The sequence below is a fragment of the Pelmatolapia mariae genome, linkage group LG22, assembly GCF_036321145.2.
Source record: "Pelmatolapia mariae isolate MD_Pm_ZW linkage group LG22, Pm_UMD_F_2, whole genome shotgun sequence".
In the NCBI taxonomy this organism is placed as follows: domain Eukaryota; kingdom Metazoa; phylum Chordata; class Actinopteri; order Cichliformes; family Cichlidae; genus Pelmatolapia; species Pelmatolapia mariae.
Window position 1 is genome coordinate 10,354,274 of NC_086245.2, and position 17,808 is coordinate 10,372,081.

Below are 17,808 nucleotides of genomic sequence, written 5' to 3' on the forward strand. Positions count from 1 at the left end.
GCCTCTCTGTGCTAGCTCTGCGATAAACTGATATCCTGACTACCCCACCCCGCACCATCTTCCAGTTGTGATAAGCCACAGCCTCCCACGAACCTGAAGAAAATGGATGGATGGACTTATATTAAAGAATAGAGAAAATCAAACATTTTGAATTAAATATCTGAACTGAATTGTTTTGTGTGAAGGTTTGTGAAACTGAATACAAAATACAGTAAACACAAATCCAATTTAATATGCTACAACACATTTTTTTGCCTGCAAATTGATCAGATTAGTATCTGCCAGTTATTTTTCTTCAGTCTTTGGTTAAGTCTGGACATGTAAGTGTTGATGTTTCGACTGTTTTACCTAAAATCAGTTGACATGATGAATTTTTACTATCAAACATCTTCTTCTAAATTAGCTCGCAGTTCCCGTTGTATTTTATCAGGAGCAGAACGCTTTCTTTTGGCAAATTCACGCACAAATGAGGAGAGATCTTTTTGTGACAATACTTACATTTAAGTGGATGAATTCTCATATCATATGTTTTGCTCATCGTAGGATTGATGATATCTTGCTGACTGCACTGAGCGCAATCAGATTTCAAAACGGTGAAAGACAGCAGTTCCCTCATCACCGCTGGCTGCCTCGACCGATACTTGTGAATGCACTTTGCACCGACCTGTTGGCCTGTTCACTTCAAAGAACTTGGATGTTTACGTCCTGGGTTGCATCCATGTTGTACCAGTGCACACACGTCGGTAGTCTCCTCATTCCTGCAAGATCCCGTATTTAGAAAGCGCATTCTGGGGCTCTTCCCGTATTGTTGTAAGTCCCTTATTTGCCGCCTCACGATGGGATTAAATCTCTGAACTTCAGCTGAACTGTATCGATCCGACGCATCAGAGAGACAGGTTTCTGATGAAGGGCGCAGCAATCTGCTGATTTGTTTTATTAATTCCGCTTCAAACACTGCAGCAAACTTCGGATGGAATAACAAAAGCGAAACCACGAGCTTGTTATCTAATCTGATTGGCTTGAAATTACCTGCCACTCCCTGGCACACGATTAGATCGTGATTGCTCGCTTTTTAAAATATTTTTAGGAGCCAATGCATTGCACAAATATTCATCATAATTTATGAGGTTGTAAATCTGCATGCCTAGATATTACTAATTCAAGTGCAGAGTTGAAAGATAATGGGCAGCAGCATGTGTTATTGTTATGGCTGAGATTTCTGTCAGATTCAGCCACAAACTTTTTTGTTGACAAGTTCCAACATGAACAATCATCTTGGCATCACTTATACAATGAAAGGCTAAGCTAAGGAGGATGATGATGGAGTATATAAAAAGACCGGACACAATGAGTCCAACCCAGATGTTTATTACTTGGCGGCCGTCCTGCCAAAACAGCAACCCAGACTCTTGGTGCTCTTGTCCCAGCGCAGGTTAGCCGACGCTGGCAGCTGGATGGCAGCGAGGCTGTCGGCCCTCGCTCAGGTCACTCACCTCAAATGAGTGGGCTTGGTGTGTTTATGGTCAGTCAGGACTCGTTGGTCCACGTTTTGCATGGAGACTGTAAACAAAAGGAAAAAAGGTGGTCTGGCTCTGTTTAAAGTTAAAAAAAGGTGGGGGCGAAAGCAGAATATTTTGAGCCGTTTACTTATTTACCTAAGCTGAGATGAAAAGATAATTATCAATGTTGTGTCTATGCTTTACACGTGAAGCTAAAATTAGGATGTATTATTATTATTTTAGAACTCCTACTAGAAATGCATGCTGAAGCCAGGAAACGCTGACTTTTTCTTGGGCTGGAGAATGTAAACGGAGGGAAACATCTAGTCTGGTCCTGTCCAGTGGTAACAACACTTGCCTACCAGCATCTCCGAAGCTCACTAATTAACACATTGTGTCTGATCTGTTGCATTCAGAGTGTGAAAACAAAAAGTTGTGGTTTCAAGATGCCACCCTCAGTTCACTGTCGCCAAGCTTTAGCTTTGCACTGCTTTTAAATGAGACCATCCTTATTTCCAGCTCCATATATATTGCTGGACCCTACTAGAGTAGCTTTGCATGATGCACATCCTTAAACTGGCCCCTGGTGCAAACCCTTAGTAACTCCACCTTCTGAAACAAGCAGTATTAATTCTTCTACCTTTAACACTTGTTTAAAACCAGCTGTTTTCTGACTGGCTGCTTCTCACAAACAGAGGGTTTGATCAGTGGGTGGGTGGAGCTTCTGTGTTTACACAATGTGGGATATCCTCACTCAGGGCAAAGAGTCAGAAAAACACTACCTGAAACAACTTTAATAGCAGTCTGAATCCTGAGCTTTTGGTTCAAAGGAATTACTTCTTCACACACTGACCTCATTTTGTGTCCTTTTTATGCAATTCACAATTTGATCACTCAATCATTACATTCACACATATGGCTCGTGCAGCACCTCGACCCTCAGCCCCCCTACACTCCTTAAGGATCCTGATATAACTTTTATTATTGTCCAGAGAATAGTCCAAATAACAAAACATGATGTGCAGCTTCAAAAGTGTTTCTAAAGTTGTCCTTTCAGTTTCGCTTTCACCTGCTGTTGTGGCATTTAAACATCATACCAAGTTACTGACATTTTGAACTACTGGAAAGCTTTTATGCAGAGGCCATGCTCAATGTAGACTTTAAATGTATATAGCCAAAGCTAAGTTCAAACACCAGTCCCAGGGCATTAATAATGGTTGAAAAAAAGAAGAAGCTATTTATAGCACATACTCACAACTAGAAGCTACTTGTTTTGATTGCATTTTTGCTCAAGTTTTAGCCCCGAATGTGTTTTATTCTGCAGGTATTTTCTGCACGGTGCTTTGCAAAATTTACGTTAATGTTTGATTGCTGTCATAATGTGTTACAAAAGTGTTCATGCAGTAAATCCAAATGAAAATCTTTTAACATGAAAAAAGGCTGTTTGTGTTTTAAAGGCTTTTATTCTGAAGTATGTTGAAGGCTTTGATACTTTAAATGTATTAACAAATGAAAACAGAGGTAATGGCATTAATTGTTGATGAAATGTCTCTCTCAAAGTGGTTTACACACAAAAGCAACGTCTTCGCTGCTTTGTACACACCGTTCCCATCTATCAACGTTTACCTTGTGCGTCCTTCACGAGGGATTTTCATCATGTGTTGAGAGAGGCGGACGGAGAGGAAAAAAAGAAAACGGCACAATAAGAGTTTCATCTCCACCTGCCTAGCAATGTAAGCAAACACGCCGACAAAAGAGAGCAAAACAAACAGCAGATGCTATTAATAACATGTTACCAGGACTGATACTGTAAGTGAATGTCCTCGTTTCTTCATGCATTTCTCTTTCAGGTTATCCCTCATAACTGAAATCAAATCTTAATCTGTCTGTTTGCAGAGTCGGCGCAGTGGAGTGTTTTTCGCTGATAATGTGAGGTTTATCCAGGGGCCAGTGTGTCAGCACTTTGCTGCTGGCATTTATAGCAGTGAGAGGAATGTGGGTTAAAATTCTCGAGTCAGTCAGCGGCACTTTTTTTTTTTTTTTTTTTTTTTTTTTTTGTAGTATGCAAAGAATATTTTTACATCAGCTTGTTCGTCTAAGAGCTGCTGATGTTTTGCAGGAAAAATACTTAATTTAATAGGAAAATCATAACATTGATATTGCAAGAGATGCTCTAGCTGTGTGACAAGTGAAAGCAATGCAGAAATTTGCATGGTTTTAAACCAGGAGGTGCAAAATGGACTCCAACACTACTTATTCAGCAGTACTGAAAAAGAAATGAAATTAATCTTATAAATGATCTTTATTCGAGTCAAAAAAGGAAGATTAGCCAGGGCATGCTCAGTGGCTATCGACAATTAGCGAGTTAGCCAATGAGCATGCAGTATTACTCCCTCTTCACATCTAGATTCAAAACACCAAGATCCCAATGACAAACATGCTCATCCTGAAGCTTTTTAACAGGACCTCACTAGCCAGTGGATAATGTTATGGTGTGGTGGAGTTGAAATTACTGAGTTCCCAGTGAGAATTCTCAACTGCAACTCTCCATTAAGCCTGACTTCAAACTTTGAATGTTGGAACAGCCGCAACCCCCCACATAACTATCTCTGATCGTGGCAGTACACATAAACATTAGTAACGCTGTAGAACTATTGTGATGTCACTGTTGTGTATTTATGAGTAGCTAATCGAGCCATACGTAGAGCACTGACCAGCCTCTGTTGGCGAACATGTTACATGCTGTGTTTTTAAGCACAAAAACGAGCACTGTGCTGTGTCTCTACGTCTCGACCTTGCAAAGAAACAAAGCAAATCCTGTTTTTTCTTGCTTTAGAACTTTGCAACTGGAACATGCTCAGCTCAGGAGAGACTGTACTCCCACCTCAGACTGATGATGACTGAAGGAATCCGACATCAGTCCATCTTTAACACTGTCTATTAGTATAGCATGCTAACATTTGGCAGAAAGTAAAGTGCAAGTAAGGCTGAGGAGAATGTCATTAGTCCAGTAATAAACTCAATATTCAATCCAAGCCCTTCTAGAAGCAAAGGCTCTTGAAAACACCTTCAGAAACTTGTTTGGGCAGTTATTTTGAAGCATTATCCAGATTAACTTTAATTTCAGATGTCACACGGACATAAAAGTGCTTGTTTTAGACTCACCACTCAAGTATGATAATAACAGTGTGATGACTTTTCCCCAAAATAAAGGTTTTAAAAGCTTCCATCACGGTCAAACTCTCATGGACTTCCGTTGGTTTAGTGTTATCATAGCCAGGGGTGCACATAAGTGGTCCGCAGGTGCGCATGCGCTGTCAAAATAAAAGACGCGCACCAGATAAGAAGTTGCAACGCGCGTTTGCGTACATAAGATTTTCTGGAGGAGGACAGACATTTGTTTAGAACTCTTAATGCTGGCTTCAAACAAATGCCAGCTCACCTCCTGCAACCACTTTTGCGAGAATACGCGCTTCTTTTGCGGTTTTGACTCCTTCTGACATTTCTTTGGAGGTGGAGGAACACAAAGTAATTGCTTAAAGGAGCTTGCTTCTTCGACATCTTTAAGAGTTCTAAACAAATGTCTGTCCTCCTCCAGAAAATGTTATGTACGCAAACGCGCGTTGCAACTTCTTATCTGGTGCGCGTCTTTTATTTTGACAGCGCATGCGCACCTGCGGACCATTTATGTGCACCCCTGATCATAGCTATGGTTTGGTGTAAATGTGGTGCTCCTTATTTACAATTCATATTTAGGGGATTGTGAATATTTGAACAACATTTTAAGGCAATGATTTGCCAGTAGATGTTTCAGTAAGCATGAGTCTGTTATCTGGTGGTGCTGCTGTAAACCCAAGAGATCCCACGGGTAGGTGGGATGTATCTTCTGGATACCATGAATGCACCAACATTTCATTGAGAAGATGGTAAAATTCTTAATTTTACTGGTAAAAACCTTGACTCGGGAAACACGAGAGGAACACAGCAGTCACTGGAATTTGTCCTATTGTGTAGTGAAGTAAAAACATTCATGCCAATCTGTCTTGTTGTTGTCGACATACCTGAGTCATGAAAGTGGTGGTCTTAGCGACTGACACTGCCATGCCTAAAGCGATGGTGCTGCTAAACTAAAAATAACTGAAAATGTTTCTGTTTTTAAGCTTTAATTGACGTTAAGCCATTCTTCTACAGTAGCTCGCCCTCAGGCGGAGTCTTGTCAGCCAGGATGATGAATGTTGGGTGGGTGAATTACTGGATCAGGAATGCTCTCAGACTAACAGCTGTTAGCCACGCAAACAGAAAAATGCAAACAGTTACTTCAACTCCCACATAAAAAAATATTTTATTATGTTTTTAACTTTGCATGCATGAAGTTTCATGATGTTTTTAACTTTGTATGCATGAAGCGACCAATCAGACGCAGCATTAAAAGCACCTCTGAGTGGAAACTGCTCTGCTGAGGATGTTTTGTAGTGTTTTGCGCCGTATCGTTTGGGCCCGTTGGTCAACGGGTGGGGCTCAGATTGGGTACTGAGGAGTTTTCTTTGTTTTGCTCGAGCCATTCCTGAGCAGGTTTTGTGTTGTGTTTCCCTGAAACTGAAACTGCTTATGAAAAACATTTTGGTTAACTGAAACTGTAGTGGACCGAGTAGAAAAGTGAAGACAAATTTAAACAGTATTTTATAAAAATGGCAAAAAACCCAACCGAGATCTAAAAATACAAATCTGAGATTCTTAAATTCGCCCTTCTGACAAACACATCCATCTATAATCCATAACGATAAAGCTTAATACTGAAACTAAACCTTTTTAAACAATAAAAACTAAACCAAAACAGGCAAAAATGAACTAAAATAAACATTTAAAAGCACATTCAAATGGAAACATCTATTTAAAAAAAAAATCTGTCAAGTTTGGCTTCAGGCTCAAAGCCATTTAGCAGAACACTGAATTATAAGGAGATGATTAATGTTATTCACTTTATCTAATGGATTAAAGGTCGTTGTCATTACTCACAGGGAGACTTCCTGTAAGGGTGAAAGAACCATTTTATTGATCGATCATATTTTTTCTGTTGGTACCCTTCCAGCTTCTAATAGAGAGGACCTTTCCTGGCAGAGAAAACACTGATCAGTTTTACAGGTTTGGTTGCGCCAATAGAAAATATTTTAATGATTAGATAATTATTTAATGATTTTAATGATTTTTAATAACTAACTGGGTTTATTACATTTGGCCTTGATTCAGTCCAGCTGTTACACCCTCCCTCTTCACATGAGTGCAGCTCATGTGTGAAGTCACTCTTTAATGGGTTTGTTATTAATTCAGTTGAATTACATTATTTTTAATATAGCAACAGTCACTTTAAAGCCTTTTCTACTGCAGAGTAAAGAAACGAAACCCCAACAATCAGATGACCCCCCCGTGAGTGGGTGAGAGTGGGAAGAAAAAACTCCCTGAAGAAACCTCCAGCAGAACCAGACTTGGGGAGTGGCAGCCCCCTTAGGAGCATAAGCCTATAACAGAATAAGTAAGGGTCATTGGTAGAAATACAATTTCTTTGTTATAGAGTTTAATCGTAGCATTTATGATAACAACAGTAGCTAAATCATGGAAGTACTTTTCATTTATTTACTTTGTTGTTTTGCTGAGAAAGTCCTGTGTGAAGTTTCCTTCCTATCACACTGTGATGGCGGGGTGTGGTTTGTGGCTCCGCTGAGGGGAGGGGGTGGTGCAGAGAGTTCAGGGGGCAGTGCTGGCACGGCTGGCAGGGATAAGCTAATCAGGTCTCATATATTTTCCGCAGTAACGTGCTGAGACAGGACTGTGTGTGGAGACAGAAGACTGATCTGGCGGTAGAGTGACTGGAGCTGTCCAGTACAACAGTGATCAGTCAAACTGTATACAATAATACAATAAAGCCTTGTGTGTTGGCAAGCAAACAGTGCGTCTCCAGCGTGGTGGTGGTGCTTTCCGTGGCCGAGACATCGAAAGCTCCCATTGGCACAGATTAAATATTGGATGTGTCGTACTTGGTCCACAACAAGTGAGACAAACACAGTGAAAGTGGGTTGGGAGAGGGTTTGGTGTCCGATTATACCTGGACTCTGTGTCTGAAATCAATCACTGCTCACTGTATAGTCAGTTTGTAGTCTATGTGTAGTATGTGCAGTATTACTATAGGTAAGATTCCCACAACTCCTCATGAAAAGTGGTATATAACCAATGGTCACTACCCAAGCTTTGCACACCATCATGCATTGCACTGAAGGGAAAATAGCAGAGCATCACAACATAAACTAACCAAGGAATTTACAATAGAAGTTAAGCTCAGTATTTATTCATAACAGAAATACACATGTAACCATGTGACACCAACGACTCACTGTAATGAAACATGTAAAGTTAATTATTTTTGCCATTAGCAGATGTTAATGTTCATAAAGTTTAATATGTTTAATCTCTTTGTTTTAAGAGCTTCATTTTCATTAATAGTTATACAGTGGTATGGCACGCAGATCATTCAGTACGAGACAGTAAAGGCGCGCCTGTGATCAGCAATGTTTTTAGTTTGCTTCATCGTTTTATCACAAAAATATTCACCTGGCTTGTCTGCTCTTCATCGCTGTCTCAGCCCTCCTGCTTTACCCCAACAGCTGTGACTGGTTTTGATGTTGTGGCAGATGGGCGTACATGCCATGTCATCTGTATATATTTAGACTCTGATGGAGAATCTGTTTTTCATCGCCGACTGACTTTGACTGATTTAATTTTATACACCGGAGTTCACACCGCGGCTGGTTTCTGAAAGTTTGTGTATAATTCTTTGAGTTCTGAGCATTCCTCCTCAAATGTGTGTGATAGTGTGAGACAGGCGCAGCACTATTAAATAAAGCCATGATGAAAGAGCAGAGGCATAAGTGCAAACTCATCTCATCCCCACAAACATACTTGTCAGCAGCAGAGCATTTTCAGAATATCTCAGGGATATTCCTCTAATGCTCTTCAGTGTTTGTCGTGCTCCTGCCAGGCAGGGAGGGAGGGTCAGGCAGGACTAAGAGTGGGATTACAGGAGTGCTGAGAGATACCAAAAATCAGCCCAAGTGTGTCAGGCCTCCTCGCCAAGATGTGATGACAAATCGAGACTCACTCAAGCGTGCCAGTTTCCAGTCTCACCCTCACAGGCCAACATCTTCCACTACAAACCCAACCCTGAATCCTCAGCCTCAACCTCCCACACTGGTTTCATTTGCTCCATCATCCAGCGGCCCACTCCTGATAACCTTCTCAGCCAAACACTGAGTTTGGCTCAGGCAGCCAGGGTAATTAATCCGCTCTGGTGGGGCCGCAGCCGAGTTTCGTGATGCTTTCGCACACCTGGGAGTGTTGGTTGGAAAAACAGGGCGTGTGGAGGGAGAGCCAAGCGTTGGTCACACGTCAGAAGCAGAGGCCACCATGCCCTGCCCAGACGTTCCTCGCGCAGGCTCCTATTGTTCGGCTCCCGCGCTCGAGAATTCCTGTCGAGTCGAGGAGATTCCTTCATGTGTAATGGGCTATTATGTTGTGCTCGCTCTATTCAATAGACTAATGAGTTATGCCAAAAGCTAATGTCTCAGGGGAGTTCTCTGCACAGAGCTGCGTAGCACAGACTCAGTGCCATTGTGTTCAGTCCCCCCTGCCCGTTGGCATGCTGTTAACCTGATCAGTGTGCAGCTACAGTGAGGCATCTCCTTTTAGCAATTATCCTGCAGGCCTGAAAACTTAATAAAGCCACAGCTGACTCATGGTGTAAAATCGAGGGCATTTAAAGGCTGCAGAGATAAGAACAGAGTCATAAAAGTAAACATGCAACAATCACGCTGATAAAAGTAATCTGACAACAAACTGTACAGTCACTGTTGTAAAAGAGCCAAAGTGATATAACATTTTTTAGCAGAAGTCTGTTAATATTTATATTGTCAGTACTTTAGCACTTGATTTTTCCATAGCGTTATCTTACCATCAAAACATACGGTGAACTTACTAAATCTGCATTTCATTTAACTACTTTACCTTACTCCATTTTTACCAACTGCAGCATTAATGTAACAATAATTTAAGTTTATGTTTTAACGGCCACATACATACCAATACTTAAAGACGATTAAATACATTTTAATTCCAGTTATTTTCCTTCTGAGCTGTGATGTAGCCACTTTTACGCAACTACAAAATCCAAATCCTTCTGCCACCACCCAATACTGATGTTGTGCATCACCTTTATGTCATGGATTACATTCGTTAACCTGACTGAGCATGTAGAAGAATGCCTTAATGGATTGCTGTTATTGTTCATTTTCACCTGTGGAAGAAGCATTCAGATATTGCTCACCTCACCGCATGAGATCTTAACTTAATCTAAAGTTAAACACGCTTATTGTTGAATTTAAAGACTGTGGTAAAAGAGGCCTGCGGTTGTTACAGCGTGTGTTTTTTGTTGTAGCTGTTTGTATATATGTTGAGTTTCATTGTATTTGTTCCATTTTTAATTTGCTGAGAGTTTGTACAGCTGCTGGTTTGGCCACGTCTCTCTTTCAAAATAAATTTTTAGCTCAAAGGTAAAATAAGTTCAGTCGTGGTAAAATGAAAGTGTCAGGACATAATAAAAAATGATCTAGTCCTTAGCAGGTCTTAAGATTAGGTAAATACTGCCTCAGATGAACAACAATACATGAAATATGACAGTGTGTCAGTATTTATTTACCCAAAGCTAAGCAAGAATGCGGTGTGTGAAAAACTAAGTACACCCCAGGATTCAGTAGCTAGTGGAACCACTTTTAGCAGCAATGACTTGAACAAATTGTTTTCTTTATGACTTTATCAGTTTGTCACATTATTGTGGAGGAATTTTGGCCCAGTCTTCTTTACATTGTTATTTTTGTAATCACATATCCACAGTTCTCGTCAGGTCCTCCCACAGTATTTCAGTCGAGGCGCCGTCTGGCCTTTGGCAGGGCTATTGCAACACCTTCTTTTTCAAACATTTTGTTGTAGATTTGCTGCTGTGACTTGAGAGTGCTTTGGTATACAGTCGAGTTCTCGGTGGCTGTAAAATGAACCCAAATCATCACACCTCCACCACCGTGCTTAATTTATGTTGTGCTTGCTGATTTGCTGTGTTTGGTTTTCTCCAACTGTGATGATACTGTGCATTATGGCCAAAGATCTCGGCTTTTGTCTCGTCTGTCTAAAACATTGTTCCAGAAGTCTTGTGGTTTGTTCAAATTGAGCTTTTTAAACCTAAGCTGTGCTGCTGTGCTCTTTCATTTGTTGTTTTTTTTGCATACATTGTTGCTTCCTGCTAACCAGGGCCTGTAGAGTCAGAGATGTAAGCCCATTTTGTCTGCACATTAGTACTTTTATTTCACAGAAACATATCCATGCTTCTGCTTCCATTAACAGGATTTTTGTTTGGCTGCGCTGACCACTGCACCTGGGATTAAATCCAGCTTTTTTGCGTGTCATCTAAACTTTCTCATTATTGTCTGAATCTTTGGTCCTGACTGTCTCCTGCAGCAGACATGCCTCCAAATTGTTTTGCAAACAAACAGTAGGTCTGTGTGGAAAATGTGACTTCAGCATTGTTATGATTGGACTCTGAGCGCGGGAGGACACAGCAGTGTTTCTTACAGCACGCCCGAGGCACAGAAACCACCGCGGATTTGTTTGCTAAATGGGCTGGATAGATAAGACTTTTCACCCAATTTGCATTGGATTGTTTTTTTGCTGCTAGTTCAAGCAGCTCTCTGATGAGTGATGGCGGAACAATCTGGGTATACCAGTGTTTGAGCCGAACCAAGAACAACTTGTATCACGTTCATTAAAGAGCAGGGACGTGTCTGACAGATTAATCCAGCAAATTCACGCCGTTTTAATCTCTGCTTTGCAAGAATAAGTGCTTGGAGATCTTTAATGTATGATATAACTGTAGGTTTAGCTGTTTTTGTGAGTCCTGTCCAGTATTACTGTGAAGCTTATGGTGTGTTCACACTAGACACGAAGCAAAGTTTTGCTTTGTTACTGAGTTCAATGCATGCATATGCATATATGGCGTCAGGTTACAGGGTAATTCCAGAGGTAATCGACAAAATGTGGAAAAAATCAGGTAAGTTTTTTTTAAACTATAAGTTTAGGATATTTAATGAAGCTACATTTTATCATCATGTCACTTTGACATGTCGTGAAAGTGAATAAAGATGGGCTGAAATGTTGCTTTTTGTCAATAAGTATTATTTTTCCTGGATGTTTTTAGCCCTAATGACTTTATACAATGCTGTTCAAAAGTCTTGAGCTCCCCGTTATTTCTTTATACATTCTTTCCAAGGAGTCTACAGATCTAAGTCAAGGGATGAAGCAGTGTTGTGTCTAAATGTAACAGACAACAAAGAAAGAACCAATTTTAAATTGTATCTTTAAGTGCTTTGTTTACTAGCAACCTGTTGTTTTGTACCAAAAAGGTGTTTTCAAAAACGTATATGCATATATCTGCATGGTGTGCAGTGTGTCTTTAAAAAATTTGAGGAAACTGGATTAGTAGAGAACAAAAAGAGGACATACCTAAAAAACTATTTACACCAAATAAAGATCAAATCATGCAAATCCTGAAAAGACCAGACAGAGGACCTGAGCGATGTGTCCGGCCCTTCAGATGTTCACTGAGGGTAAAGGTGGCTGTGAGGAACCCATTTTTCATGAAAGGAAATGGGGATAAACAGCTAAGGTATTCCAAATTATACAGGAGCTGGACTTAAAAATCTGTGGTAACAGGTCTTTTTCAGTTGAATTTTTCCTGCCACAGTCTGAAGACATGGATGTTAGGTTCATTCCTATGTTAGCCCTGCAATAGACTAGCAACCTGCGCAGGGGTGTACCCTTCTTTTTGCCCTATGACAGCTGGGAGAGAGCCCAGTGCCCATCCAATGCTAAATTGGATAAGCACTTAAGAAAATGGATGGATCCTAGAGTAATATATTTTCAACACTTTTGTTTTCAGTCAGCTTTCTTTATGACCTCTATTTAAACACTTAAACCATGCAGCTGCAGCTGGCTTGTGCTCTTCCAACCTGCTTGTCTGTGGGAGAATCCCAGCTGATGATGAAGGTTACGGTCCACAGTCCTCATCTGTCTTCTAAGCATTTGAGACCGATTTTATTTTTAAACGATGCACCAATACATTGCTGAATATCTGCATCCCCACTCTCAGTCATCGATAGTTATTATTTGTGTCAAGTCAATTTTGGTGATGCTAAATGTTTACAAATACTGTAATGAAGAGCTGAAAAACTCTAAAACTCCAAAATGTCAGATATCAGTCTCATGTCAGTATCAGTACTAGCCCAGAAGTTCATACACTAATTTCTCTTAATTCCTTCAAAGCTGACATTTCCATGGCTCTAGGGTTTCTTTTGCAGCAGTGATAATAGCTGGATGAATGATTTACTGAAATAAAACGAAGTTGACTCGCGAGCCAAGATTAAATTAAAAGATATGCACGGAAGCTCCTCAGAGGAGAACAGATGCCCCTGGAGGAGGAGGCGTGGTAAAGGTCGACGAGGAGACAGCAAGCGTACGTAATGACCTGTATATGTAATGATCATTAAAGGTGAGCCGGGAGGCCGTGGCAGGTTGGAATGAGAACTACATAAGAGTGACACACGCTGTACTTTGCTGAGTCACTTGGCGGTAAAATGTGGAAACTTTGAGGTGGATACATAAAAGTGCTTTAAAAAAAAAAAAGACACATCTCACAGGGTTGAACATAAACCGCGTGCTGGATGTGCGAGCTGCTGGAAGAAACCCAACGTCCACTTTCAGCTCGTTTAGAAATTGCAGTGTACACACAGGTTTGTTGCTGAGATGAAAGGGCATGTTTAGCTGCGTTTGACTGCTCTTTGCCTTGTTGTATTCCACATCTGCACTTTCTTGTTACCTCTCAGTTTGTCTGTCTTTATCTTGTTACTCACACTTTGCTTTCTGACTTTCCCTTTTTTTTATTTACCAACTTCAAGCCCTGCATACTGAACACATGCAGCTTTAGTCCCAGTTCAGAAACTTTAATCCACATTCATTCTTTCTTCAGCGGATAATGAACCTTTGACGTGACAAAAAGAATGAAGGAGCCGATCCGTCGCTTTTAAATAAACGTATCAAATTTATTAAAGTTTGGCCAGAATTCGGCACGTTGGCGACCAATCATTTCGCAGAAATGACAAACCAAACAAACAAAGGATCGACCAATATGGCCATCAAATTACAATGTGTAAAAATGATAAATAAATAGAGAGCAGCACATGTAAGCAACAAAGTTACTGAAAACATAAATTATGATGAGTGAATGGCAAGAAATCAGTGATAACATCTGGAATACAAAAAAAGGCTCCCAGCAGCTGACACACAGGAGACACCCTGTTATGTAAATACAGTTTCAGTCAGTGAAAACATGTCTCGAGCAAAGCCATGATACAAGGCACATAATCCCTTTTACTGACAGATGATCTGTTATTGCAGTTGTGTGCTAGGAAAAAGAAACTATGGCATTTTCAGAATATACAGCAGAGATTTTTTTTTTATTCTGTTAGAAAGATTTGAGTACATTCCTCCCTGTAATATCAGGTTTATGAAATGTTATTTGGTGTCTGTTTTTTTTTTTTGTTTTTTTTTGTAAAGTCCATAAGCGTGAGTCTCTGACCGTGACATCTGAAAAGATCAATGAGCGTCCTTGATTTTTGCAGATTGGGGCCAAGTTCTCTTTTTCAGCTTGTCTCCTTTCACCTGAACTCCTTGTAATGTCTCTAACGTCATTCTGGCGCCTGAAGAAGTGCAGCCCGGTCGAGCTGTCAGTGCTCTCTGCTCTGCTGCACCCGTGAAACCGACGTGGAGTCGGTTATAGCCGGCCTTATGCGGGCTACCCACTTCCTTCCTGAGGGGCGCTGCTGCACAGAAGTCCCCGCTGGCTTTAGAGAAGGTTTAAAGCCCCTTCCTGCCTCTGTATGACAAAGTGCAGAGGAAAGCAGTCTTCTTTAGGAGGCCACGCTCTCGCCCTCCCATGCTCTCGCCCTGTGGTGCTGTCTCACCCTCCACTTCTCCAGGAGCAGGCGGGTTTTCAGTGCAGCCCTGAGTGCTGGAGGCGGTGCCCGTTTATCACTGTTGTTCTTCAACCTGTAGATAAAGGCATAAAGCCATTAGACATGCACACCGGTGACTTTGCAGATTATGTAAAAAGCGGGTGTGTGAATTGGAGCAGTCAGTCACACACATTCAAAACAAAATTGTTACTCCTGAGTGGTTCGAGAAGATGGATGTTTGGAGTTTTATGATTCCAATTATTAATAAGTGAGAAAGTACAGACATGTGGCGCCGCAAACTTTGAGACATGACAGCACATGAATGTGGCTCTTTTACCCACACGGCTCCCACAGTTAAGCGATGTAAAGTGGCAGAGCTTACTCGAGGTGAATTCCACACGATCCTAGGAGTTTTACGGAATTTATAACGCAGCTCAGTCATCATAAGTTTCAAGGAATTCCTCGCTTGGGGGTTAATCTCTAAATTTCTGCCTCTGAAACACGTGCTGGCTGTTTTTATCCTGCAGGCTCATGGGGTTTTACGCTCACAAGAGTTGACATATTTCACGCTAGAAAGGGACCTCCGTGTTGCTGTGAGGTTGTACAGGGGCGAGTATAGAGGGTGGCCATGGGGTGGTGCATGGCCCCCTGCTGCCCCACCAGCATCAAAAGTGCTATTGGACTAGAATTGGACAAGAGTGTTAAAGCACTTTTAATTATGTATCTACAGCTTTTTACTTCTACTCCACTACATTTTTAATACAAATATAGTACTACTTACTCTATTTAGTCATTTATTTCAAAGCTTTAATTTAACTAATGGTGATTTTTAAATATGAATCAACTAAGAAATGTTGCTGTTATTATAAATTAAACTACCCAGAAGTATTTAAATGATTTAAAATCATCACCAGCTGCAGGATGAAAGTGAAAAAACAAGAATTATTACCCACAGTATCATGTATATGATTCTGTGTAGGGAGTACTTTACTTTGAGTATATTTTGATGCTAAAACCTTGAGAATGTTAAGTAAGATTGTGACTTTTTCTTAAAGAGATCAAATGCTTGTTTCCACTGTGCCACTTTGTCCTGTGTTGTGGCACAGGGCCACATGGGAGCATGAGAACAATGCCCTCTATAGATTTCAAATCAAATATTTTGATTTCTTTTGCCTTGTTCTTTGTCCTTCCAGTCCCTCCCTATTAAAAAAAATCATCTTAATGTCCCTGGTTGTAATTGCCACTTTATTTGCAAATACTGCGGTGTTTATCCCTTTTTAGTGCAAGCGTGTTGTTTTACCTCTTAATCCTGTCCGTGTCTGCTGCCAGCTTGTGTTTGCGCTGCGCCCCAGCACCGTCGTCGCCCCCGGGGGAGCGAATCACCACGTCGGCCGTTGTCTCATACCTGAGAGCGGGAGCAGAAACACGCGATGAGAACAGGATCACATTTCAGTTATTCATTTTCTACACAAAACCTGTCGCCACATGTGATGGAGACAATGCAGAACGACAGACTGGGAGCGTCTTTTGGTGTCACTGTCAGTAAATATGATTTGGCTGTGTGAAGCGCACCTGAGGCGGTTTTCAGGCCGGCAAAAGTTCAGGCAGGTGTTGTCGTTTTCCCGGACACACTGGCAGCGAGGTACGCTCCTGGGTGCGCTGGAGTCCGCGAGCGCGCGCCGCGTCCGCGGAGCGTTGCCCAGTCCGTACGAGACCACGCGCCTGGATGCGACAGAGACACAGTTAGAATCATAAAACTAAAACAAAGAGTCAAAAACTGGAAAAAAAATGCTTAAAAACGTATCAGAAGACTGTTGAATGCGATTCAATTTTGTTGTTTCGCTTTCACGTGCAAAAATACAAATAATCTGAGATTGCTTAAAGAGAGTAAAAACGCATAATTTACTCCCAAACCACCGCAAAACTTCGTCAAACATCAATCTAAGCTATTTACTTTCTCTTTACACATGTTTACGCGCTGCTGGAGACCACTAACCACACTTAAATACTTATACTTACTCAGGTGTGTTGACCCATATGATGTCCAGGTGGCAGAAATAGACGCACTCCTTGTCCTGGAACGATGCGCAGGAACAGCGTTTGGTCCGCACATGGCGCCCCTCTTTGACGGTGGAGGCAGTGAGCGCGTCTCCGGCGGGGGCCGACAGGACTGTAATTACAGCGTCGTTATCAAAACACAATCTACAAGCTATTAAACTAAAGAGAAGTTGAGACTAATCTGCATAACTGCAGGCTGGGGATGTTTTTGATTTGATTTGCTTTCACTCAGCATGGTGAGTGGTTTGCTCGGTGTTTATGGAATTTACGTAAAATTAAGTTTATAAGTGGTTGGAAAAATCTCGCAAAAGTTACCTGTGGAGGAAATCCAGGAGTACATCACTGATAACACGGAAATCCAAACGTATATATCCATAGTTTGCAGTAAAGTAGTGCTGAAGAAAATGAATAATCCCTCAGAGGTGAGAAAACGAGCGCGTATCCCTCAGAGCGTTTCAGCGAGAGTCCTCGGAGATTCGCGCAGGAGCGCAGAAGCGACGGTCTACAGTCTCTGTTGTCAGTGTGGGCCCACATGTGCAGCCCTTTGACTTTATAGTACAAGTGCTTCCCACCTCCCCTCCTCCCCCTGCAGCGCTGTACAGTTTTGTCCTTTGGCTTGTACCCAGACAATGATGTTTGTTAGCAGTTGGTCCCTGATAAGGGGCCGTGCAGGCCAAGTTGAGGAGTTTGAGATGCTTTGGTTCCAAGTTTGGGGGTGTGGGGAGTGTGGGGGGAGACTCCAGGCGAGTAAATGCGACCTGAGCCTTACTCATCTAGTGGTGCTCTGATTAGACAGCAGGTGGCAGTCTAGTGACAGCATTTCTGCTTTTGCCAATATTCACTGTAGACTTTTAATACATCAGCGTTAGAGGGGACTTGGGGCTATTTAGCAGAAATATAGCTGTATGAAGCACACAGAACTACAATAAATGTTGATGCTTCACATGTATCAGCATGAGTTCTTTCTGAAAATTACTCAGTTTTTCCTGCATAAAAAAATAAACCTCAATAAAGATGCCTTAGCCTTTTCTGGAAAAAAAAATGCCCCCAGGATTATAATAAAAACATGTTAACAGCAGGTTTAATATACTCAACAATTAAATACATAATGGAAGTTTTGATAAACAACAATAAGTAAGGCCTTGGTT

The 17,808-nt window shown here is 41.3% G+C and overlaps 1 protein-coding gene across 1 annotated transcript; it reads right to left on the reverse strand.

Annotated features, from left to right (window-relative positions):
* Window positions 1-13,665: 13,665 nt before the first annotated feature.
* edn1 (endothelin 1) lies at window positions 13,666-17,168 on the reverse strand. The gene is made up of 5 exons (XM_065471807.1): window positions 16,976-17,168; window positions 16,622-16,772; window positions 16,175-16,324; window positions 15,903-16,007; window positions 13,666-14,696 (listed from the first exon to the last, which is right to left on the reverse strand). The coding sequence occupies exons 1-5, from the start codon at window positions 17,034-17,036 to the stop codon at window positions 14,558-14,560; spliced, it is 606 nt and encodes a 201-aa protein (XP_065327879.1). The 5' UTR covers window positions 17,037-17,168; the 3' UTR covers window positions 13,666-14,557.
* Window positions 17,169-17,808: the final 640 nt, after the last annotated feature.

Bases quoted from the DNA above. Each gene is read 5' to 3' on its own strand.
- edn1 (XM_065471807.1), bottom strand. From the start codon at position 17,036: ATGGATATATACGTTTGGATTTCCGTGTTATCAGTGATGTACTCCTGG. The intron at 16,325-16,621 runs GTAAGTATAAGT...TGTCGCATCCAG, and splicing joins ATATGGGTCAACACACCTGA to GCGCGTGGTCTCGTACGGAC. The intron at 16,008-16,174 runs GTGCGCTTCACA...TCCCGCTCTCAG, and splicing joins CGGCCTGAAAACCGCCTCAG to GTATGAGACAACGGCCGACG.